The sequence below is a fragment of the Mixophyes fleayi genome, chromosome 1 (genome assembly GCF_038048845.1).
Source record: "Mixophyes fleayi isolate aMixFle1 chromosome 1, aMixFle1.hap1, whole genome shotgun sequence".
Lineage (NCBI taxonomy): Eukaryota > Metazoa > Chordata > Amphibia > Anura > Limnodynastidae > Mixophyes > Mixophyes fleayi.
In genome coordinates, this window is record NC_134402.1 from 403,099,095 (window position 1) to 403,125,834 (window position 26,740).

The 26,740-nt window shown below is 37.7% G+C and overlaps 1 protein-coding gene across 2 annotated transcripts in view; it reads right to left on the bottom strand.

Annotated features, from left to right (window-relative positions):
* The window catches only part of FBXL17 (F-box and leucine rich repeat protein 17), a 469,926-nt gene that overhangs the window by 331,716 nt on the left and 111,470 nt on the right, over window positions 1-26,740 (bottom strand). For both annotated transcript variants that reach the window (XM_075181505.1, XM_075181509.1), the window contains exons 5-6: window positions 5,261-5,368; window positions 1,630-1,760 (exon numbers count right to left, since the gene is read on the bottom strand). In XM_075181505.1, the coding sequence (XP_075037606.1) occupies window positions 1,630-1,760; window positions 5,261-5,368 (239 nt within the window). The remainder of the gene's footprint in view (window positions 1-1,629; window positions 1,761-5,260; window positions 5,369-26,740) is intronic.

The window sequence follows — 26,740 nt, forward strand, 5'->3', positions numbered from 1 at the left end:
TATATAAACACACAAACACATATTTTGCTGTTCTATTTCAATCTATAAATTGAAACCACCAATAATTAACTGACGTGAATCTAAGATTGACATATACATAAATGGCTGAGAGCACAATATCAATCAATGGTAGAATAATGCCAAATTTACTGCATATATGAACCAATGAGTGAAACCTTTAAAGGAGTATTAGAGGGAATAGAAAAACAATGAACATTTTGATGTCAATCACCAGAGTGGATTTTGTGTGCTGCAGGCTATTAAAAGCCGGTACTTAACAAAAATATGACCTGGCACAGAGGTGACATGCCCGCTTCAAAACTGTATACATATTATTGTTCCAAAGCTGAATGGCGGCATTCACATCCACATAGGGTACCCTAACAGATATGAACCAATATGGGAATGATCTCTATATACATTAGATATAATTGTGGTATCTTCGTTGCCCTATGCCTGCTATCCAGCTACATGGACTGCCTCTGAATGTGAACCTGCATTACTGCCATGTATGTAAATACTGCATTCAACACTGATGTCTTCATTTGACATTTATGTTTAATGCACAACCAGAACTTGCTCTCACCCCTAGATTTACACACAAGGTTACATTTTTTTCCATGTGGTCTTCATATCCCTGTTGTTTAACATGGTTGTACTGATGGTTTGTGTTACTTCTATTAACTCACAACAAAAACTTAACCCCTTGAGTGCTTTCTTACCCCTGCGCTGAGCCTGTTTGAGCTCAACACATCTTTATTTATTGCTTGTTGATCCAGCAGGAAATAAACATGGGACTAGCCTCTCTCAAACTAGGTACCACCAGGGTTTCAAAAATCCAGGGATAGGGTGATAGAGGCTTTGCATTGCTCAATTGCTGAAACAGGATGTACAGAGTTTCCTTACCTTCGGCATTAGAAAAGAAAACACAGATCACACTATGTAGTGGTTTGTGAGCTCTCTTAGCCACTTAGAGGGAACGAGTGGGATTAGTCCTTAGCACTTTAGGGGATCATGTAGAGGATGAGTCCTACTCGTCCCTAGCACTCAAGGGCTTAATTAACGAAGAAAAAAGACAAATTTAAAGCTGTAAAAATCACCTCCCATGGTGCCTTATGGGGAAATTGACGAGCAGGTAATAAAGCAGTCAATTGTTGCAACAAATAAAATGACCAAACAAATAATTTAATTATCTGCAGCCTTATCCACAACAAGGACTGATTTCATGCCAAAAACAGTAAGAAAAAAAGACAAGAGATACATATGAGCATTAGATGTGTTTTAAAGTATGATATGTCAATGCTAATGCTGCTCTGTTCAACACATGGCTGCTTACAATTACCCCCTTGAGTAATTACTAGAATGTGAGCTTGTTATTTTGTAAATCCATGAGTTGCAAATGGATTTCACAATCAAGGAATAGATAAATATTAATTTGCTGTGTTATAATTGTGCTCTCTGGTTGCAGCAACATTAAGGCAACACAAGAGTTATAACAATGAATGCAATATTGTAAGAAAATATAACAAACATGTAGGGGGTGTCATTAATAAAACTTGGTTTAACCATCTGTGGGTCTCAGACAAAAAAAAATTATATTGAATTAATGATATGTATTGTATGGGTTACCTGTCATCAATATTCCTGTTCAGGCAGAGATTCAGAGACGTCAGATTCCGACACTTCTTCACAATCTCCATCACAGTCTCATTGTCCAATTCATTGATGTGACGCAAGTCAAGGCTGGAAAGTTTTTTAAGCTTCAAATAAAAAAAAGAAACAAACGAAGGAGACAAAACTAAATCAATGCATTTTTTGTTGTAAATATATTTGTAATTAGGATGTTGTAAAATTAATAAATAAATGGATAGTCAATAGAAGTATATATGGTAAAACATGTTTTTTTTTTGGTTGCTAAACTGTATTTCACCAAGTACAAGTTATCCTTCAACCCTTGCTCTATAAGAATGTAAAGTACAAATTGCCAGTTGTCAATTTGGACCTAATGTTCATCAGACAGCATGAACTATGCAGTGTAGTTGACCAATCACGACACACACACGCATAGCTGTGCAGTCACTAAGTTTATAGATTATCAGACCTGCTTTAACAAACTTGATCACAATTTGACTATACAGATATGATTATAATAGGTGCATACAGAATGATTGTGTGTCAGTTCGGTGTAAAATGGCCATATTGGCTAATGAAATTATTAAGTAAGCAGCTAGATGAAAGCTTGCACTCTTGTTTATAAAAGTAAGCACACACCTAGTCCCACTTGTCTCTGACAACACAAGACTCACCTTCACCATCAGACTATGGTCTATGCAACATTCTCTATACATTGATAAATGATGAGCTGATATAGCAAGAGTCAGCTTTCAATTGCAAGAACTGTGTTTTTTTCCATACTTCGCTATAAATAAATTAGGTAGAAAATGATATGGTCACATTTCATATAATATGTACTGGAGAGATCCACATATCAAAGTTATACCAAATGTGCCCTGACAATAAAAGCCCAGAAGTTAGTGGAAATCCCAGGTGTACCTAATATAAAACATATACTTCTCTCTCATCTTTACAACTTTTTTAATGCTGCTCTTAAAGGAAAGCCCTTTTCATCCAGGGTGCTAGAGTACTCAATTGCTGGAATACAAGAAAGAAGCAAGCATCCAAAATCTTATAAGTTCGGCAGGCCAATTTCTCTATTATATAATAATGTTAAGTTATTTGCAAAAAGGTATTACCTGAACTGATACATAATGGTCAAGTGGGTTTTGTTCCAGATCACCAAACTAGGCATTTCTTCTCTTACACTTAGACACTGAGAAGACACTTGCCTGAATTCTTTGACTATGTTTTCAACACTGTGCAGATTTGGAATAGACGACAATCTTTCTGTAATTAAGGCCCTGTATGTTAACCCTTCCTCCAAGGTTCTTGTTGGGAGTACAGCCTCAAGTAGTATCTACACTCGAAATGTTAGTTAACAAGATAGCACATTGTTCCGTATTATTTTTGCCCCAACATTAGAACTCTTATATTAAGGTTACATCTAATGAACGACATTCCGCAATGTTAAATCTGTGAGAGGGGGGGGGGGGGCATGGTGTTTGAGGGGCTACATTTTAAAAAGTTGTAAAGCTATTAAGCTGAAATTTGGCATAGGTGCCGCATGCCAAATTTCAGAAAAAAAGAATATAAAATGACAAATTAGGAATAATCAAAAGTTCAAAATCTCGAAAATTTTTTTCCACTTCCTGTCTTGCAAAAGTCACTGTTTTTCTGGTGTTTTGGGGAGAGCGTGACTCAGTGTATAGGAGGTTTAAAGACTTGGGGCTAGATTTACTAAGCTGTGGGTTTGAAAAGTGGGGATGTTGCCTATAGCAACCAATCAGATTCTAGCTTTCATTTATTTAGTACTTTCTACAAAATGACAGCTAGAATCTGATTGGTTGCTATAATCAACATCCCCACTTTTTCAAACCCACAGCTTAGTAAATCTGGCCCTTGGAGTTTGTTTTGTATGAAAACAATTATGGCTGAGGAGTGCCTTTGAGGTTTAAAATTTTGAGAAAGTTACAGCTTTTTTACAATTTGGTAAAATTTGCCCCATTTTAAAGATAGGGGATTTCAGAAAAGTTCATAACGTTGCGCATGTCAGATAGAGGCTTGTGCTGGGTGTAGTATATGTGGCTTCACTTGGGAGCACAAATATGGCTGTGTTTTGCCCCGCATAACGATTTTCTTTTGTAAACTGCAGACAAATTAGAGATATTTGTTGGCTGTAGATGTTAGTGTTAGTGTTTTGGGTCTGAGTGGGGGCACATTGTATCATTATTGGCCCTGGCACTGCTCTTATTTCAAAGCTTAATCCCTCCGTGCGGATGCTGATGCTCAAACTTTAGTTATGCACTAGTAAATACTAAATCCTCAATTTGGGGTTCTGTTCAGTGAAATCTCCGTACATTCACAAACCAGGCTCTAGCTCCAAATTTGCCTACACACTTATATAAATTACCATCCATAAATCAGGACTAAGGGGGGTGGCTGTGGGGACCATGATCTGTGTATTCCAGTGGACACACAAATCAGTAAACACACTGTGAATTAGCAGCTCCACCATCTCATGAGTGACAGCAATCTTACTCCATAATAGTCCTGAATCTGTAGCTAACCCCAGGATGTGATGGCATACCATGTCTGTATTGCGCAAGGAACACATCCATTAAGGTTTCTGCCTTAATCGTCGTAATTTCATTGCTTTTTCGAGTTTAAGTGGAAAAGTTTCAATCGTTTTCATACATTTTAGATGGTGTGTAAGCGTAAGAAACCTTAATCGGACATGTTAAACCGTAAGGTTTTTAGTCTATGGAAATTTATATTATATATATCTATCTTGGGTGCGACAAAGTGAAGTTAACTTTAACCCGCCATGGATGCACCTTGTTTCATACAAAAGCAGAAAGATAGAACAGATACACCACCTGACAGGTGTATCTGCGGCTGTGTCCACCTTTGTGTAGGGAGTAATTACATGACCACGCCCTTACTGCACTTGGCCTACAAAATCAAGCCCTCTCCTCCCTTGTTCCACCTCTCTAAGCATAAGGAGGCGCAAGTCAGGGATACGCCTATGGCATATGCACTGCACATTTTTTTGCACTACGAAAAATTTTACACAGACAATGGACCGGGCGTCTAAATGTAATGCTGGCTGATTATTTTGAAAAAAAAATTAGCAAAACAATTAATAAATGTCAAATGTGCAAAACCAATATATTTTTTTAAAACCACTGAAACCTACCAGAGCCTGTCAAGACCAAAAATAATTTTTCAAACTAGCCATGGACTCCAGTTAACAAAACGCCCATTCCACACTAAGTTACTTTAGTAGGAAAAATGAACAAAAGGTTCGGAATCATTTCATTAAAGACAACTTGCTTGGTTCTCTGCATGTATCTTTTTCTTGCCCAAATCCTTTTTCTAAGGCTCATTCAGATGAATTAAACAGTTCTAAATTATAAAGCAATATTTTAATTTGTAAAACAAGTTGAATTCTTAAGGTTACTACTGGTTAGATACATTATCTAGCAAGGTATATCCAACGGATCCTGAATCTGCGGACTGTCCTCACCAGAGCTGTTATCAGCCTAAGACCGTCCCCACTCGACCCATGAACTAGTATGTGCAAGGTAACCACATAAATTGAAATAATTATTATAGAGTTAGACTTATGACTTGGCCTACTTACATTTGTAAGACGTATGACTCCTTTAGAAGTAACGGAGCAGCCCATGAAACCAACATATTGCAGCTCTGGACAGTGTTCAGCAAAGGCTTCCACAGACGTATCCGACACCTGAAATACACAGGAGGAAAGGGACTTGGTGAGTCATGTAGCTCAAAACAGCAAAGCTGTTGTAGATAACAGCCTTAATACAAAGGTACAATGTTTCATATATAAATAATCCCCTCCCCCCAACCACACTACTGTTATTCTCTGGCAAAGAGTATAGATGGGAAGCTGGATTCAAGTCATCCCCAAACATGAAAAACGTTTACAAATAACAGTTAAAAGATGTAAAAAAAAAAAAACAACACACACGAATATTTACCATTAAATAATGTCTTGCAATGACTATTTTTACCATACATATATTTAATATTTTAGGCCATACACACAGATCCATATTTTATCTGGATATTTGTACTTAAATGCCCATATGTAATAATATCACACAGTCTGATCATATAAAACAGAAAACAGAGTGCTAGACAGCATAAAGTTATCAAATAAAATGATATACAAATTGGTCTACTCGTGTAATCCGTTTTCAGTGATCCCTCATTTAGAAATGTGTATAGTTTTGATAGAAGAGTGATCATATGGAAGCATAATTGTTTCCTTTACATATTTGGGAGAATCATTTTATATTGTTGCAAGAAGTCTTACAAAGCATATACTTGTAAGAAAGAGGAAAATTGTTCTGTTGCACCACTTGGGGAAAATCAATACCCAGTCAATATAAATAATTTAGGAAATTTATCCTCTATCCTCTTAACTGGTATCTGGGGTGCAACCTTGAACCCAAATATAACATAATGCTAGAGAAAGCAGGAGACTGTTCAAAAAAGGTGCACTAGATATCCCATAGAAATTTAGATATCAAAGAACTTTCTGTAATAAAACTTTTATTAATATTATTAAATCTTAAAAAGGATTAACCTGCAAATTATTAAAAATCAAATTGTGCAGGTGAAAAAACATATACATGTCAATTAAAATAGCTGGGTGCACTGAATCCAACCTCTATAATATAAGAGGAGTTCACTGGGCCTTCTGTCGACGCGCGTTTCGCTAGGTAGTGCTTATTAAAAGACAAGCCGACAGAATGATTTGACAGTTCTTAAATACTGTCTTTTCAAAGCTTTCAGAATGACAGAAAAGACAGTATATTACAGAGGGGGATGTTTATGCAGAATAGCTCCACTAAATACAGAGTTAACACGGATCATTTAGTAGACAGGCAGCAAGTCACTGACCACAGACTTTGAAGACTGGCCAATGGTATCATAGCCTATCATACCTAGATCTCCTCATTCCAGAAGAGGCTGCTTCCTGCAGGTTACAAGCTCCATTAAACCCAGAGTGAGTAATTTATGAGGCGGACAGCAATTCATCCCCTATAGACTCTAAGGGGGGTATTCAATTGACGGCGGGATCGCAGAAAATCCCGCACTCGAAAGATATTACCGTTAATACGGTAATATCTCACTGGATTTCAGCTCGCGGCTCCCTGAGCTGCGAGCTGAAATCCAGCGAGTAAATTACCGTATTAACGGTATTTACGCGCAGGATTACCGTATTAATGGTAATATTTTTCAAGTGCGGGATTTTCGGCGATCCCGCCGTCAATTTCTCCCTTTCTCCCCCCCCCCCCCTCCTCCAGTCCCACTTTCCCTCTCCGCTGCTGACTTCGCCACTTTTTTCTCTTCCAAAATTGAGGCCATCAGACTTAACATCTTTTCTTCCTCCCCTTCTCCCCCTGCCCTTATTGCTCCACCCCCATCCAACACGCATCTCTGGTGCTCCTTCCACCCCACATCTGGCAATGAAGTTTGCTCCCTTATTCTTTCCTCTCCACCCTCCACCTGTCCGCTTGATCCCATCCCCTCTAACCTCCTTCGCTCTCTCTCACCTACTGTCTGCACCTACCTTGCACACCTATTCAACATATCACTCGCCTCAGGTGTTGTACCCTCCTCATTCAAACATGCTCTCATCTCTCCTCTCCTCAAAAAACCCAATCTTGACCCCACCTCCCTCGCCAATTATCGCCCCATCTCACTTCTCCCCTACGCCTCCAAATTACTTGAGCGGATAGTCTGCTGTCGTCTCACCAATTACCTCTCAGACAATTCCCTCCTGGACCCTCTCCAATCTGGCTACCGCCCCCTCCACTCTACCGAAACCGCCCTGGCCAAAGTCACCAACGACCTCCTCTCAGCCAAATCCAGGGGTCACTTCTCCATACTCATCCTCCTCGACCTCTCTGCGGCCTTTGACACTGTGGATCACCCCCTCCTTCTGCAAACTCTTCTCTCTCTTGGCCTCTCTGGTTCTGTCCATGCCTGGTTCTGCTCTTATCTCGCCAACCGCACCTTCTCTGTCTCCACATCTGCCTCCACCCCCTCCCCTCTCCCGGTTGGAGTCCCCCAGGGCTCTGTTCTCGGCCCCCTACTATTCTCGCTCTACACTTCCTCACCTCGGGACTCTCATCTCCTCCTACGGTCTTCAGTATCACCTCTATGCTGACGACATTCAGCTCTACGTATCTTCCCCTGATCTCTCTCCCACTCTCATCTCTCGTGTATCTGACTGCCTCTCTGCCATCTCCTCCTGGATGTCCTCACGCTTTCTCAAAATTAATATCTCTAAAACTGAACTAATTGTCTTCCCTCCCCCCAGGCTCCCCTCTCACCACAACCTCTCTATCGTGGTTAATAATTCAACCATCTCCTCTGTCACCCAGCTCCGTTGCCTAGGTGTCACCCTTGACTCCTCTCTCTCCTTTATCCCCCACATCCAATCTCTAGCCCAAACCTGCCGCTTCCAGCTGCGTAACATTGCCCGCATCCGGCCCTTCCTCTCACAAGATGCCACCAAAACCATCATACACGCTCTCATCATCTCCCGCCTCGACTACTGCAACCTTCTCCTTACTGGCCTCCCCCTCTCCCACCTCGCCCCCCTTCGCTCTGTTCTCAATGCGGCTGCCTGACTCATCTTTCTCTCACGCCGCTCCTCCTCTGCCTCCCCTCTCTGCCATGCCTTACACTGGCTCCCCTTCCCCTACAGGATCCTTTTCAAGCTCCTCACCACCACTTACAAAGCCCTCTCCCAGTCTACTGCCCCCTATATCTCCAACCTCCTCACCATTCACACCCCTGCCAGCCCCCTGCGCTCGGCCAATGACCGTCGCCTCTCCTCCACTCTGATCACCTCTTCCCACTCCAGAATCCAAGACTTCTCCCGAGCTGCTCCCCTCCACTGGAACGACCTCCCTCGCTCCATCAGTCTCTTACCCAGTCTGTCCTCCTTCAAACGGGCACTCAAAACTCACCTGTTCCTCAGAGCCTACCAGCAATCCACTTAACCCTTACCTTGTTGCACCTTCGCAAACATCCTTCTCTCGTTCTCCCCTCTCTCCACCAGCCTTGCCTTTCTCTCCCTTACTTTAATGGCTCCCTCCTGTGCCTGTTTGTCCACCCTCCCTTAGGATGTGAGCTCGTATGAGCAGGGCCCCTCTCCCCTCCTGTCTCCATACCTGTTCTTCTACTCCATCTTCGCTCATATGTCTGCCTGGAGTTCTGAAGTATTGGTACTTTGTGTTTATTGCTCTGTACTATGTCACCCTGTATGGTCTCCTGTTTGTATTATGTATAGCACTGCGGAAACCTTGTGGCGCCTAACAAATAAATGATAATAATAATAATAATAATTGAATATGCCCCTATATGTTTGCATAATGTTATAGGTGCTACAATACCATTTATGCATCTGGGGATGGGTCAGTTACAATATTCTAGCTAATATATATCTGCTCTGCACCTGTCAGTGATTCTTGTTTTGGAATAATAACTGGCAAATAGCCCATTAATTGGGATATACTCAAGGGAAATCTATCCCTGAAAATAAAGAACCTGATATATACCTTTATATAAATCCAGAAGATTGGATTCAGTGCACACAGCTATTTTAATCCACATGTATATGTTTTTTCCACTTGCACAACTTGTTTTTAATATTTTGCAGGTTAATATTTTTTAAGATTTAATAACATTACTAAAAGTTAAGTTTTATTACAGGACGTTTCTTGATATCTAAAATTCTATGGGATATCTAGTGCACCTTTTTTGAACAGTCTCCTGCTTTCTCTAGTATTAAAGCATATACTTGTATGGGTTAAAAAACAAACAAAACAAGCAAACCAATCAAATCCCTTTAATAATCGTCTGCCCTTATGTGTTAACCACAGTTGTGATCTATACTTAGGTTGTCTCCACGGTGTCTCAATTCGTGTCACTTAGAATTGTTTGCTATTTTTGGTTTCTAAGTATACAGTATAAATATGGTCCTGCATGGATGATGGTACAAACTGTCCATGAACTTTGTACATTAACAAAATCCATAACGGAACATTACACACTGTCAAGATTAGTGCAGAAGACTTGTAATCACCACACAATGGTTTAATCAATATCACAGAAGAGTTACATAGCGTTCTGTATTCAGCCTTAAGACAAGTTCACCAGTAGTAATACATTCTATCTACAGCAGTGACAACAATGCATAAAAAGAAGAGGTATAAGGATCATGAATTATAATAGAGCATCCAATACCAGAACTTTCTTGTCTCTATTTCTGTGTAAGAACCCTAACAGAATGTAAATTTAGTATGAAATCTAACGTTTCATTAAAAACTATATACACTGAAAGCCTTTGATACATAATGTTGCAGTTCTATCAATTAAAGATAAAACAAGATAATCTATTCACATTCAAAATGGCCTATTTACTAACTTTATGCAAACTACACACTACAGTAGCGCAGAGGAACAGAGGAACAAATAATTAATGTTTATCTGTCTAGTACAGTGATGGGCAACAGAAAGCCCGGTGAGCTTTTTACCTGCAACCCCCAGCTCCTGCCTGTATTATTGTTAGATTATCTTGGTACAGATTGCAACACTTCATTAAAATGCCTCCTGGTATATTATTACATGTAGATGTTTATTTTACTAAATGTATTGCGCTAACTTACTACTGAGATTAAGAGTTATGTACGGCCCTTTGGAAGGTTATAGGGCCCTTTGGAAGTATATAAGGGTACTTATCACTGGGGCTAGTGAAAGTAAATCTGAATGATCACTATGAGCTTCTAAATTTACAACAATCTTGAAAAACAACTACAAAATATATATGTTTCCGTCTCAATGTAATATATATAATATATATATATATATATATATATATATATATATATATACACATATATATATATATATATATATATACACATATATATATATATATATATATATATATATATATACATACACACATATACACATTTATTTTTATTTTATTTTTTTTAAAAAACAAAAGCGTTGACAAACAACAGGTATAAATTAGGCAGGTCTCAGGTAAAATCTCAAGAAAGTGGAATATGAGGGAATGTTTTTTTTTTTTTTATTTTAAATGAAAGATTCAATGATTCACCCATAAATATGTGGTACACATTACTAAACACACTACACATTTGTTTTGCTAGTAATAGAGACAAATGGAGAGAATGTAATAAAAACATAAGCATCATTAACATCCCAAATGACAGTAAGCTGGATTTATGATTATGCATCTAAAGCACAATAATGAGCAAAAAAAAACACCACATATTACAATGGCTGTTTTTATTCCAGAAGAAAATGGTCATACATTTTACCAATTACAGCATAAATGCATTAAACACTTGACGTCCACATTACAATAGTTGAACATGAAAAGATTTGTAGCTACTGCAGGCACTAAGTGGTATGACTACAGGAATTCACCTGTCCAAGGTATTTCTTTTGCAGCATCAATAAGGAAAGTGTGTATGCACCTAGATAGCCTATAGTACGTTTAATTAGCCTACATTATAGCAACATGCAATTCTTACAGATTTCTGGATGATCGTTGTATGCTTGTATAATAATATATAATAATATAACAAGCAGCATTCAGCATTCTAGAACCAAGTAATGTTTTCTTTTGGCAGTCGTCAGATATCAACATCTTATTTAAAAAAACCTGTGGGTTAAACATAAAAACACTAAAAAAAAAACATTGTATCCATTTTTTTTTAAATATTGGCCAAATGAGTAAAATGAGGGAAAGTATATACTGGATGCAACATCCAACTATCAATGCCATATACGGATTTATTTAAATAAACTACAGAACAAAGCTTATGCACCTAGGCCATGGGAATGGCATTACTTGCCATTCATGTTCTCCATGCTGCATTACTTCAGCTCCCAAACACAATGGATATTGCACTGCTCACCACTGTGTTTCATTGTAGTGCTGCCTAACAAAGTTCTAAAAAGGGCTACCTCTCCTTCTCGCACTAGGCCCCTCCTAGCCCCTGCAGATTAATTTTACCTTCATTATAGACAGTGACTCCTTTGTAACGAAATAATGCATCATTAGCTCAGGGAGACACCACAATACACAATACAGCAAGTCTCTGCATAGCCCAAAAAGAACAGCAAGATCACCTTCTGGTTTCTTACTATCATGGTATCTGTAAAATACCTGTATATTACCAGTCCCTTATCACAGGCTGCCAAGTGCCATCATCAATGTAGCACCTGGTCCTCAAGCTTGTCATACATCACATTCTACAGATTTAATTCTAAATTCTATACATCTACCTGATATTTTGTGTCGTCAGCAGGAAAGCCAATGTGAAATAGTCCGTCTTTGAATGGTTTAATATCTTTATCAAAAGAGTGTTTATTTACACAGGTGTAGTCCTTAATGGACTACCCCCCACCCAACTTCCCCATTCTCCTCTCTTAACAGATATCTAAAAACAAAATAAAATCCTCCTGCCGTATGTAAGGACTTGAGTTTTGACAAAGGTGTATGGAGGGGTTAACATACACGGGAAAGAAAGGTTTCAATATCCAACACACAAAAAGAGCAGCAAAGGTGATTCAAATAGGCTGTGTACCCAGTCTGGAGCTCGCACGGTCATCACAGAGCCTGTTTCTATTTTAAATAAATCGCTTAGGGAAGCCTTAAAAGAAAAAATAAAGAAAAAATACAATTTAAAAAGGGTTGGGTTCTGTATATCAATTCTGAAAACCCCGACAACACTTATCCCGACATCTTCAGGGCGTACATATCCTTCCGGACGCACTTACAATGACGACTGTTGTCAAATGCAACTTCACAACAATTGTGATGAAGGAAAAAGCTGCAGCACTTAATGACGTCACTGTAAAAGGCGCTGGTATTATTGCTGCTGTTAAGGGGGTAATGGAAGTATGTGGTGTTGTACAATGTAGAAGCATTTGTACACTAAACTGTACATTGCCACATACTTCCATTACCCCCTTAACAGCAGCAATTGCTGTGACGTCGGATTTGAGAACAGTCATCATTGTAAGTGCGTCGAGAAGGACACGTTCGCCCTGAAGATGTCGGGATAAGTGTTTTCGGGATTTTCAGCATTGATATGCTGACTACCACCAGAGAAGCCCATAACAGCCCATAAAGTAAAGTAAGCTAGTAAATTTTCATAAACTCAAAAATCTCACAGAAAAGTGTCTGTTAATATACAAAAATGTTTTCTTAAAATTTATCTAGGTCATGCTAATACAGAGATTTTCTGTACGTTTTTGCTCAATGAGTTATTAGCATACTAAATATGACCCCTTGTCAACAAGGTCACAGACATTTACAACTGATCACATTAAGATAAGTACATTAGTGTTCATTGTGAAATCTGTAATAATTTCATTGCCTGTTCAACCTTCATTGACTTCCTCTCACTGTAGTTTGCTTGATGTTGGTTTTGCAAGGGCAATACAGCCTGATGGAAAAAGATGAATAAGCCATTGACTAAACTATTGTGAATGGGTAAGACGTACGCATGAAACTAATGGTTAGGATATTCAGAACCTCTCCGGTTTATGACCACTTACGTACAAGCTAAACAGCTTCTATATATATATATATATATATATATATATATATATATATATATATATATATATATATATATATATACACACACACACACACACACACACACACACACACACACACACATCTATATATATATATATATATATATATATTATTTTTTATTTTATTTTATTTTTATAGAATAATCTAATTATGCAAGTTAAAATGCAAGATAATATTAGTTTTTACAGATCAAGTTAAATGAGATACAGTACAAACCAAAATTATAGTAATTTACACACTCAACCTATATATTCTCCAGGAAGCATTGGCCGTATTCCATTTTCCTCTAAACATTATTTTACAAAACAATAGCCAAGCTTTAATTTCCCAAAAATCTCTGGGGTTATGACCATATATGAAACCAACTCTGTACTAAATATTTAATGGTAAATCACCCTCACCCCAAGTAGCAGAACATTGGTGGTCTAGTGACCAAGATGTGCGAGAGCTCTATAAACGAGGCAAAATGCTTCTCTACAGAAACATCTACTGTGATGGAAATTTTCTCTGAGATAAAAAAAAAAAAAAAAAAAAAAGCTTCAGTTGCTAAACGGTTCTCAGTCTGTGTCACTGATACAAGCACCACAGAGGAGGTGTGTTGGGAAGAGTTACTCCTTCATCTAATAAGACAGATTTAAGGTCAACTGTTGACATCAGCAGGTCAGGATGCACAGTACGTGGTAAGAAGTCTGGATTATCCAGCACTTATAAAACGATTATAACTCCAAAAGGTGGGCTGACAATTATTTTAAAGGTTAACCTAACAACTTTATGAGAACAGTCTATTAGATGAAGAATGAAATGGTTAGACCATTTATCAGAGAGAACGATATTTAAAGGAAATCATTTCGAGCTTTTCACTGTACAAGAGCAGGATAAACCCTGAGATGTTTGCATGTTTTATGCAAATGGGAAGTAGATGCCCCAACCGCAAAAAAAGTACTATGTAGGAAACATTAACTAAACTGCACAAAATGATGCTTTGGATTTCAGGTCTTATTTTATATGTTGAACATTCTTTTGTTTTCAGTCGGCTTTAATATAATTGCGGATGTTTTCAAATAGCATTTATAGTTCATAAAAAGAACTCCCGTAATAACCTCTCACTTATACAAACTACAAAATTCTCTCTCTAGTATGTTCGTGTGGTTAGACATTAAATGTTTGCAACCTAATATAAAGGCAGTTAGCACCAATGTGACATTAGCAGCTATTAAATAGATCTGATTGCCAGATCTGGCTAGAAAATTTTAGACCGAGTGGGGGCAAGACACGACTCAGCAGCCAATTAGGAACATTTTAAAAGAAAAAAAAAATGCAGGTAGCCCATTATGGGACCAGTCCAGGGGGGCAGAACCTCCTGCCCCCCAGTCCAGCCAGCCTGCAGATTGCCCCAACTCTTCACCACTTAATTAAACCATACTTGTCTACTCTCACGGAATGTCTGGGAGATGCGCCAATTTCAGGTAGTTCTCCAGCACCCCTGTGAGAGTAGGCCTTCTCCCAGATCCCGCCAACTTGGCAACATTTTTGCCCCATACTTACCACTTGACCATGATTTTGATATTTAGATTCTGCTTTAAAAAGCTGGAATAATAATATTTTGGGTAGTTTGTCCTCAAATTAAACACATCCAGTTTGCACATTCCTAAAAACATGAATTTGTATGTGAAGACGTACAATACAAACTGTCCTAGTATCATACTGTGACATGCCCAAATTTCCATTCTTTTCAACATAAGCAGTTTTGATTATGAATAAATTTGGCAATCTATGTAGGTCAAGTAAGACTCTCTAGAAGCAAGTGAAAACGCTTTATTCCATAGGAGGACAAGGAATCAAGCACGAAGATATGCTATGTTAATGATGGCACTGTCTCGTTTACAGCAAGCATACCAGTAACATTATTGGTTCACGGGTGGTACAATGAACCTCTGGTACATCTGTCTCTGAGCTTGTAGCCAATCAGGAGCAAATTGATGAGAGCGATAAAAGGAAATAAATATCTGCTTTATTAAACCATATATGGCATGTCTCCTCAATGGAATTCAAAGCAGGTTTAATTAATACTTCATGACCAAAAAAACGAAATAACTGGGATCCTTGGTATGATTTTCACACCTCTCTAATCCCAGGCAGGGTGGCTAATGAAGTGCCTCCGCTAGAGCACTGCAGTAGTGACTTATGCTGGAACATGGCACTTGTAATCGGAGCAATGACCACAGGGGCCCATACTGATAAGGAGCAGAGTTACAGGCACTGGGGTTTTTTTGTTTCATGCAATTTGGGCAACAAAATATCTGGTTAATAACCGATAGCTCCCAAACTCACAGACTACACTTACATAATACTATTTTAGTTAGAGAGAAGTTAACACACATGGACATATACAGAAAGTGCATTCTACTTGGTTCGAGTGGGATAAATGAGAAGGCAGAACAGTGATAAGTGAATTTACAGTAAACATCCAACTGGTTATAACAACAAAGTTAAAAAATAAAAATCACTTGAACGAGATAGAAAACATTAAAGTGCATGAAAATATTCTGGGGTTTTCCAAGTGAGGACTTTACTAATAGTGTTGCTAAAAGATAAACAAAATCCTGTGTAATAAATACACAAGAGGGAATAAGTAAGGATATTGTGTCAAACCAAACAGTATTGAGTAAATTTTAGAAGATAAGAAAAGAGAAATGAGAGTGAGCTGTATTATTAGTATATGTACAGAAAAGAACCAGGAGTATTTCAGCTACAAACTAAATTATGCATTTAAAAGGGTTCAACACTTTTGGATAAACTCTTCTTATTTAATATTAACCCCTAGTAATTATATGATTGTAATGTCCCAACCATTACCTCTTTCTCAGTGCAATGAGGAAGAGAAAAATGAGAAATACCTTACTGTTAATTCCTTCCTCCTTCAGGACCCCCCCATCTTTCAATGGAACGGTTGTTCTATTAGACATATTAGCTATAGCTAGGCCTACTAAATGGATACATTTGATATAGTCTTTGACACTTTCTAAACTGTGTCCATTCCCTATAGAATAACTATTTCACCACCTAATGTACAGGATAAACTCTATTTCTTGTAACATGCTCTTCAAGGAGAGTTGTAGTAGAAAAAGCAGTTCTCATTACCATAGATAGATATAACACATTTTCCACATTATCCAGATTAAACCTAGGTGTTGTTAAAGTATAATTTTTAATAAATCAACATGATTGTATCTTTAATCGTCAGTTAATTGTATTTTATTATGATGCTATATATTTGTCCATAAAAATTAAGATACAAAATGGGAGATTCCTATATTGAATAATTTTTGAAGATTGGATTCTCTTGTATTACTTCTGAAACCAAATCTATATGTAAAAATTTGATTTGCCCACATATTTTGTATAAACATAGTCTTTTGTTGTATTCACATGTTAGTTGTAAACACCTAGATGTGTAAAGTGATTGCTTATGAGAAACAGGCTCAGTTTAACATTCTGAGATAGACTAGAGTTAAAGTTCAATATTTTAATAATAAGATGAATATTAAGTAAAAGGTTTAGAGTCTTGCAAAATGTCACCATCATATCTGTTGTTTAATCCTTAGCAATTTAAGACTAAGTATGATTTCACTAATTGTAATATCGCTATTTAAAATTTACCTGTGATTAATTGACCAACGATCTAGATGTTAACATTGCCTGAGGGACCAAAACAAAGACGACATTTCATCCGCCTAGAGATAGAGAATTTATTGCATAATATAATCAACTTATTTTTAGAACATTGTATAAAAACTGCAATTACTTATGTATATCTGTGAACTGATCCCATTGTTCAAACAGTACAAAAACTTCACACTTGCAGGTATTAAGATATCAAGCTAACATGTTGGCTGCGCTGCATAATTCAATTTTAAATGTTTTATTAAAAAGTGTATTTATTTTCCCTTTAAGCAACTGGATCAGACAATTAAGTTCATTTTAATAGTTTTTCTTTAGTTTCTTCTGATTAATCACTAGTAGAATGTTCCAATAATCCTGTGGAATCCCACACTGACAGAGTATCTATCTTCTATATCTATACTTGTTCGATATTTTGCACTGTATACAAAGCTCATTTAGTTACAAATGACTTGTTCATCCCATCTCTGTAATAAGCTCCTTAAATTGTTCAGGAGACTAAACTTTTCTTTGGTTTTGAGAATTGCACATAGTACAAAAAACAGTTCTTCTGTTTCTGCCATAAATGTTTTAATCACAAGCTGTACAATCCTTTGTGCTTTGTAGAGCCTTGGGAAAGCAAGAAGGAAAACAGTAGCGAGTACCGAGATTGGATTTACTATTACTGACTGACTACAATACACATGGAGAGGGTGTTGTTCAGCTATTTGGGATTGGCCTCAAGCTCCGTTTTGCTGATCGATCTAAGGTTGATTGAATTGATTGAAGTGCTCTCCATTGAACAGGGAACACTTATTGTACTAGTTCGGAGTCCCATTGCCATTTCCTGTCCAGCGATGAGATGCTCCGACACTCTAAGCTACAATTTTGCAAAATCCTATTCACTTACCAATGCTGCTCCCAGAGGTAGCACCCGTTGAATAGCCACAGGTCGTCAGAGCCTTACCCGATGTGATGTGTCTTATTCAACATATATCCCATTATTGCATTTCCTCTAGCTGTCAGGGTGTGCTGGGACTTTCAGTTCCATAAAGCTGGACAGTCACAGGCTGCAAAACTATGCTTCACATAATGTATGAAACATAGGTTCTCTATAAGAGAAAGCACTGGTAATGAGAGATGTATTGAGCAGTGACTCACTTCTCTGTCAAGCAGTTAAGATATGATTGTGTCTTGTGTTGCGCAAAGCTTTAATGAAATTCAGTTTAATTAGGTGTTTTACGGAAAAACAAGCAATTTCACAAAGTTGCGACATGGTGGTAGAGTTTCCGATTTTGCCGAATGGCATTTGTATATTCACATTTTGCAGACTTTACAGTCTACGGAAAGAAGTGGAGCAACAGTGGACAATTAATTCTACTGTTTGGTGTGGTTGGGGATAGGACTGGGACTAAAGCTTCGACTGGTGAAACATGCCAAATTTTGTGGCCAATTACAGAGTTAGGAGAATATTCCACGGACAGTTTTGGAAATTTTGCTCAACTCTACTTATGTTGCGTCTGGAGTCTGTAAAACTGTTGTGGAAATCCATGGATTCTGATACATTGAATCAACACAGAAAACAAAACTATATTGTATTTAATATTGTCAAAATATTATGGATACCAGATGTCAAACACAAGCACAAATGTAATTTAGTCCGTGCTAGAACGAAAAAAGAAAAAAGTGTGTACAATTGTATAAGAACACTGGAAATAGAATCTGTAACCCCACTTTACAAAACTGAATTTTCATTCCTCTGCTGTCCTGTGTAGCAGTCTGGTGAAGACGACTATAATGTTAGTAATAGCTTTCGTCAAATACAATAAACCACAAAAGTGCATATTGGATTCTTACAGTAAACCTTAAGATTTAGTATTAAAAGTCTGGGAACCAAAGAGAATTGGAACAAAAAGAATTTGAACATTTCTCACCATTCTAGTGAAAACTATGGAGTAAGGGATTTATAAGTCCCTTAGTGATAGATCGATGCTAATAAGGTCATAGGATTCATTTGGCAGACGATGGCTAACAAATTTGAAGGCTTTGTGACATCTGTCGACTTGCAGCCTGGCTGAAGCCACCCATTCATTTCATGCCAGGCTCTCAACTGGTAATGCTATTTCTCTCAATGACCTGCAGTATATAGAGGTTGAGAGGAATTCTATGCCATTTCTAAAGTATTGCATTTACACTCTCGGAGCATAGACCTGCAGTGAAAATAAACTGCCTAGATACTATGTGTAAAATCAGCTAGATCCAGGAGGTTAAAGGGTTAGATGAGTAGGAAGGGAAGAAAAAAAAAAAGCACAAAGTCAAAACCATTGTGAAATGTTATTATCTGCACAGAATCTTTCGGCCAACTGCTTACCTGATTGCACAAGGATTTAACTTTTTTTTATTGCTGCTCTAAAATAATGGATGTAAAAATCACTTTCAGTTCAGTAAGCTCCCAAAAAAGCTCCATGAATTTGCATAACAAGCAGACAAAGGCAGTAAAACAAAGCAGGGAAAAGAAAGTTCCTATATAGTCTGTAATCACTTCTCCTCCATGATCTGTATGTTTCTTGCTAGAGAGTAAATAGAAGACGGAGAGTGGACGGCAGATAAGTCTAACAGGAGCGTGAAGTCTTCCCATTAGATATGTAAGATAGGCAGCCATTGTAATTGCTTATCATTATTCTCCCAATAGACACATGTTTTAGGCTTTTCAAATGTTTCCATGTTATTAGACAGTGCTGGATACAGTTGGGTTGGAAGCATAATCCATACTGCATAGTAATGTTGTACTTCGCAACAATACTTCAGAGTTTCCCACTTTATATTAAGTGCATGACCTCTAGCACTTTTATAACAGACATATCAGAATCGCAGTCACTACCCGTTGAGCTATGGTTTTGAAAAGTTTTGAAACAAATTTTCTGTACATGGGAAAACAAATATCCCACCCCTAATCACTGTTTTGCTAAATATATTCGGGTAGTGTAAATTTACATCCAGGACAGGCTGGGCTGGGGGTCAGGGGGGCATCTGCTCCCCGGGCTGGTCCCATAATGGGCTACCTTGGGCTGGGTCACTGGGCCACCTGCATTGGTTTCCCTTTAAAATGTTCGTAATAAGCTGATTCAAGTCTTGCCTCCCAGGCTAAAACTTGCCAGCCCTCCCCTGTTTACATCTATCAATTTCAACAGCAGCCATTCTATACAGAGTCATGAATAGGGCTGGACAAATTTCGGGAGCCTGATAGACCATAGTTCAAAAAAAAAATGTATGAGCGCCAAGCCTTTAGGGGACATTCTGGCTTACAAATTTGAATGATTAGCTCCTGAATACTACACTGATTTGTCTATGCCTAAACATGTATTTTAGGTTTCATCGCAATTTAAATGTTTAGTATAATGAATCATTAATTCAGCAAGAGCTTTTCATAAGATACAATGTACAGTGAAAAGATACTTTGATGGAAAAGTTTTGCACAGTAAACTAAGCAATATTATATCACAATAATAACTGCAGAAACATATTGTTATTTGTGAATACCATGTAACTGTGTTAGCCAACACATTGAGACAAATAAAATTACATTTAAAAAGTGGCTTCTTGCTTTCTATGTATCTGTTCCCTTGCTTTGAGGGATTGTTCTTGTTTTGCATTTGGTTTCCTGTGTCTGTTTTCTCTTTTGAGCAAATATTTTACAAAATGATTATATGCAAAGAATGAAGAAGGTTGTTTTATGTAATGTAATAAGGTATGACCTGTGTCGATACATAATTTAGCACTCTTTAAACTATTCAATTACATTAAATATATGCCCAATACACAATGTTATGAAACACCTTATTCAATGATACGCTATATGAATGCAAAGCAACACTTAAAATGCATTCCAGTAGTTGCAATTGTGGCCCCCAATTTTGCAATGCTTGAATAAATGATTTGTTCATTAATGATCTTTTCTTGCTACCATTGGTTCAATGACAGAATTAGATATTGATCTAAAGGACAATTTTATATTACCTGGCTGGCAAGCAGATATGCCCAACCTTTAAGCACTTCTTGTATATTGCTACACCATGTATTGCTTTTACATATTAGATAAAATGCCAAAACCATTTTACTTTCTACATAGAACACAATGTTAACTGCAGCTACAATACAGTGTAGACCAGTTAGCACAAAGCCATAAATAATACACAAAATAGGCTTTCCGAACTTGAAATGGCTGAAAAACGTAAAGATAAAAAACAAAACGCGTTAGTAGGGGAAAAACATGACTTGAGTTTCACAAAGAATGAACATAGTGTTTCACTCAGGGCCGTAACTAGTGCTGTACGATAGGGGCGACCGCCCAGGGCACAACGTTGAAGGGGGGCGCAGTTTAGGAATATTTTAGGTTCATTTTATTAAAATTGAGGGCTAGGGGAGGGATAGGGGAACGGCATTTGTCTTTTTTGCCCCAGGCGCAAGAATTCTAAGCTACGGCTCTGGTTTCACTGTATTATGTATATACAGTAGTTTTATGTTTAATGTCACATCTCAGTTTGCATATGGACACCTACTTTTAAATAATCATGTGGTATAAAACAGTGGAGACATGGAATAGATCTGCAAGTGAAGCGACTGATTTTACATTAAAATGTTTTTATATATCAACATACACATTTATAACGAAGATAATTGTTATAAATAGAGCATATAAAATTAAATTGTTTTTAAAGTTTTTTAGTTGGTAAAACTATACCAGAGTACAAAGCAACACAACTTCTAATATTGCCCAACATATCATAGCTACATTTATAGAAATGGATTACTGCTCTAACAATTCAGCTTCAGGCTGCAAACAGAGCAAGGTGTGAACATTATTTGTGTATTCCACATAGTACCTTTTCCCCAATGCTCCTGCAAAACCCTCACATTTGTACCCCTAATTTACAGAAAGCATTTAGAATTTAAAGACATTTCATATTTAGTGCCATAATATGACCAAATGATTCACAAATTTACCGCAAATTACACATGAAATTAAAAACAGGGTTTCATTTAGAACTAGGAACAAAGCAAAAACAAAATGGAACTAATGTGTTACTGGACAAGCCATGTTGCAGAGCAACGGGTGCCCATGCATTTCTGCATTTTGCTTTGCATGCGGTGAACATACTGTCTGTCTTGGCATGTGGCACACAAATACTCCACAGTTTATCTTTATAGTGCAATTTAGAATTGAGCTAGGATATGCCCCTCCCCCAACTCTAAATCTCTCCACACATTTTACATTTTACCTTCCAGCAATGCAACGTGGCCTGCATTGCATGGAAGCAGCCTGGTGGGGGCAGTTGTAATACTTTGCAACAATATTGAAAAATGTTGGAGGTTATTGCCCACACCTGCCAGTACTGGTCAGACTGGTGGTCAGTGGTCTAACATACACTGCTGGCTGTAGTGCTCACATAGTGGCTGTTATAGTAGGAGAAACAATGGTTTATCCCATTATAATAGGACTCTGTTGGGCTCCAAGAGCCGGGTGGCAAGTAAAACAGCCTTGTGGAGCACCCAGAAAATAGGTGCTGGGGAGAACATCGAGGCCCTTTCAGCGATGCATAAATATTTTCCAGATTACATATTTGTGATAAAGTATTGCTAATTTTATTTAGGGGATTGTGACTGAAGTCTAACATGCAGAATTTGCAAACAGCACGTGGAAGCATACATCATAAGAGCACTCTGCCTTGTAAAGCTGCACAAGCATTCAGGAAAATATTTTCACAGAGCACCCGGCCATTTTACTCTGTCGATTCTTTAATAATGAACCGGCAAATCACTAAAGCTCACGATCTTTATATGACAGCAGACGTAGTGTGAGGGCAACCAAAACACAAGCTGAAAACTATTACTTCTCCCACATACAGCTTCCCTCCATCTCCCTCATCCCTCCTCCCCCTCCCCCCCCATCTCCAGTTTCTTCCCTGGATTGAGAGAGACACTGGCAGCCCTGAGTGCTCCAGCCAGAGGACGGGGGCAGGTTAGGAAAATGTTTTCCCAGGTGGAAGTGCAGAAAGATGAAGATATGTATAGAAAATTAAGGTCATAAATAAACCTGACAGACTCAGTAAAGAAGAATGTAGTAGTGGTCTGTTTGCTATGTATTGCATTGTGGAAAAACATTTTATATCAAGTGTTTTCATACGCAGGAGGAACCCGATTACACCGAGGTTAGGACTGCATAATACAATGAAAGGATTCTTTAAATAAAGGAGGTAGGCGCTCATTGACTACAATAGTATCTTCCCTATGTTGGGTGCTATACCATAAGTGGGAGTGAATAGAGTGGGTGTGTGTAATAAAAGTGATAACCAAATGTTGTGCAAAAAACTGTCATATCTATAAAACGGTATAATAAGATGGTATATTCTGACCTTCCTGCAATTATCCGATAAGATCGGGAATCGTTGGGAATCTATTAATTCACAATAGTAATAAATAAATTTAGTCCAGAGAAAAACCTCTGGACTACATTTATATATTGACTTTGTAATAAGTCCAATGTATGCTATTTTTTTTTAAGAACCCTTAGCTTGGGACCTTTTTTATCATTAGGAATTTTTTGTGGTTTTAATGCTTTATTTATTACTATTGCGAATAAATAGATTCAAACGAATCCCGATCTTATCAGATAATTGCACCCAGGAATTAGGTGCTGGGGGGGGAACACTGTCCTATGCCGCTCTGTACAACATCCAGCCACTAGTGAGAAGGCATCAGGAGAAAATGTATCCCCTGTTTTGTGGCCCCAAGAAATTACGGAGAATAGGAGGTGAAAATAAATCTTGAGACCAGGATGCAGGAGGTCAAATGATGACAACAAAAAAATGCAGGAGAGGTGAGAGAGAGGCCTACCCAATGTAACACGAATTCACAACCATTCACAAAGGTGAAATGAACAGTTTTCAGAGAAGTCGCAGTCTGGATGCAGCCTTCACCTTGTACAACGGATAGCAGCAGAGATGTCAATTTTCATTGAACACCATACTTCCTGAGGTTTAGAGAGATCTCATCACTTTAACTTGACAGTCAGGTCCAACATAATAAGGCAGCTACTGTATACCCACATATAAATGCAAATATAAAACTATAAACAAATATTTTCTGCATGTAATAGACATAAATACATTATACATGTAAATTAAATGGAAATGAGATCTTACATATAAGATTTTCTCTGCTCAGTAAACTTACACATAGCATATTTTGTACTTCAAAAGAGTTATGGAAATTTTCATTTAGAAACAGAACTGTATTGAGCTCTAACCTTACAATGTACTGCACAACATAATAATAGCAATAAGGAATGGATGTACAGAGAATGCCAAATTGATTATATGGACAATAATCATATGGATTTATCCCTAGAGAAGAAATACAGTACAAACAATACTGATCTACTTCATTTTAATCCATTTGATAGAATGCCAAGCACATCCATATCAACATCTCGTACAAACTATAATATCTGCTTCCAAACGTCAAGCTCATTAATTCATCTGCTTTCCTTATGTCCCTGAGTAAATCACACTACAGTAATATTTCATGATGTTAGTATATGAAACATAGAAGAGCACTGTACAAGCATTCTATTTCCCTGTATGACGTAGCACACATTCTAAGTTACCGTTTATCAATCATTTAAGACTGTTTATGCTCAATTAGCCAGTATCCATTTGTTTTGCACTAACATGTTATATCTGGCTGAATATGTACCTAATTCAAATATAGGAAAGTAATCCCGCACCAGGTTGTGAACCAACCTCCTTAATTATTCATCTAGTCGGAGGGGTGCTACATGCAAAATTAATCATTTAATAAGAAAAAAGGGGTAGAGGAATTGCATTTGGAGCACTCCGGAGTGCTCCAAATGCAATTCCTCTACCCTTTATTGCTTATGAAATGTGTATGTACCTAGTTAGATAAATCAATATAAGCCATTCTGTTTTTAACATTTTATCATTTTCTTAATAAATATAGGCAGGTTCCTTTAGCTGTAGTACCCTGCGACTATCTTTCTACGCACCAGCAAGTGCGGTAATGAAAACGTTGTTCATTTATTCTCACACCCCTGTGAAGTGAAAGCCAAAAATGAACAAAGATCTCACCATGCGGTAACATAGCCGGGAGGTTCCTTAGTAACCTCACAGCTAACTGGAACTGCGCCATGGAATCAAAATGGATTTATCGGAGATAAAGTCCGATCAACACAAAATACCCCACAAAAGAGAAAATAACTATAAAGCTTTTAGTTTTTGTTTACTTAAAGTGTTTTAATTCAACTCAAAATAAATACACCCGAGAAGTCCCACATCTAAATTAGTAAGTGCATTTTCTGCCAGGTCCATCATAAATGGAGAATATGCCACAATTGTACATAACAAGCCACCAAGAGACTGATGGCAACCCAAAACAGAGATGGAAAAATTGTCCATTGGTGAGATTTTGAATAAAGGAGACAGTAATACCAAATAGAAGAAAATTTGTATAGTCTGAGGAGACTAAGTTGGGATTTAATTAGGAGCAAGGTGTCCAGTTGCTGCTCCTCACTGCTATTTTTACGGTACATTATGTGTGATAAAATATGACCAATTCACACATTTTTGATCAAACCTCCAAGGGGTACAAGAACAATAAGTGGATGTATGCAATTCCTATAATTCTGTGGCAAAAGAACATGCTAGGCAATTATGGACCTATCCCTCATAATTGTATCACCCTCTAAGATAGAAAGAATCGGCCTCAACTCTTGGAGCAGATTGTGGCACAAGCCTATCACCACATGAAATTATCCCTTATGGGAAGAAAGTTGGTACGAACATAAAAAGTATGGGGAGGCTTCCTTGCTTCTGGGATTGGAAAACTTGTCAAATCATAGGGAAAAATATATGGAGCAATATAGAGAAAATTCAAGGAAAATATAGGAATATAGGAAAGTGATCCCTGTATATACAAGCAGGACAATAATTCAAAGCATAGAGAAAAGACACTTTGGAGTGGCTTACAATAAAAACATAGATACAAATTAAAAGTGTCCTATATCCCTTTCACACCAAAATCACAGGTCAGACACGGGATAATAAAAATAGTTTCAACCTGTGTTGCAACTTTACACACCGCACTTTGGTCCTGGGTATATCCTGGGACGACACCTTTCACACTGGACCAATGTCTAAACTGCATTATCAAGTTCAGTCATTAAAAGGAGACAGAAAAAACTTATATAGATGAAGTAGCAGAGGCCAATGAGCTTCTTTTAACAGAACGTTGATAGAATAAACCAGTAACATCTTTCATACCGCAGCGTATCTGGCTGCAACACAGAAATAACCATGGCTGACCCATTCACAATGGCACACTACCTAGATTATTCCCCAAGTCCATGCCTCGGTGTGAAAGGGGAACTGGAGTGTCCCAAACAAAGCTCAAACCCCAAACGAGAATATGTAAAAAAAAAAAAACTACTGCCAAACGTGCTTCTACAAAGTGTTAAAACAAATGGTGGGTGTTAATATACTTACAAAATCAATTTTTGCCTATTGTCTATTTTTTTAACTTGCAATTATGAAAAGACCTTACAGTTGTTTTATTACCGAGTATTTTTTGTTGAGCAGTTGTAAGAATTTACAAAAATGATATATGAAAATAAAATTTGAAAAAATCCAAAAGCGGTGAACACTTTTCATAGGCACACTAGTTATTTAAGTTGTGCCGCACCATCTGTTTAAG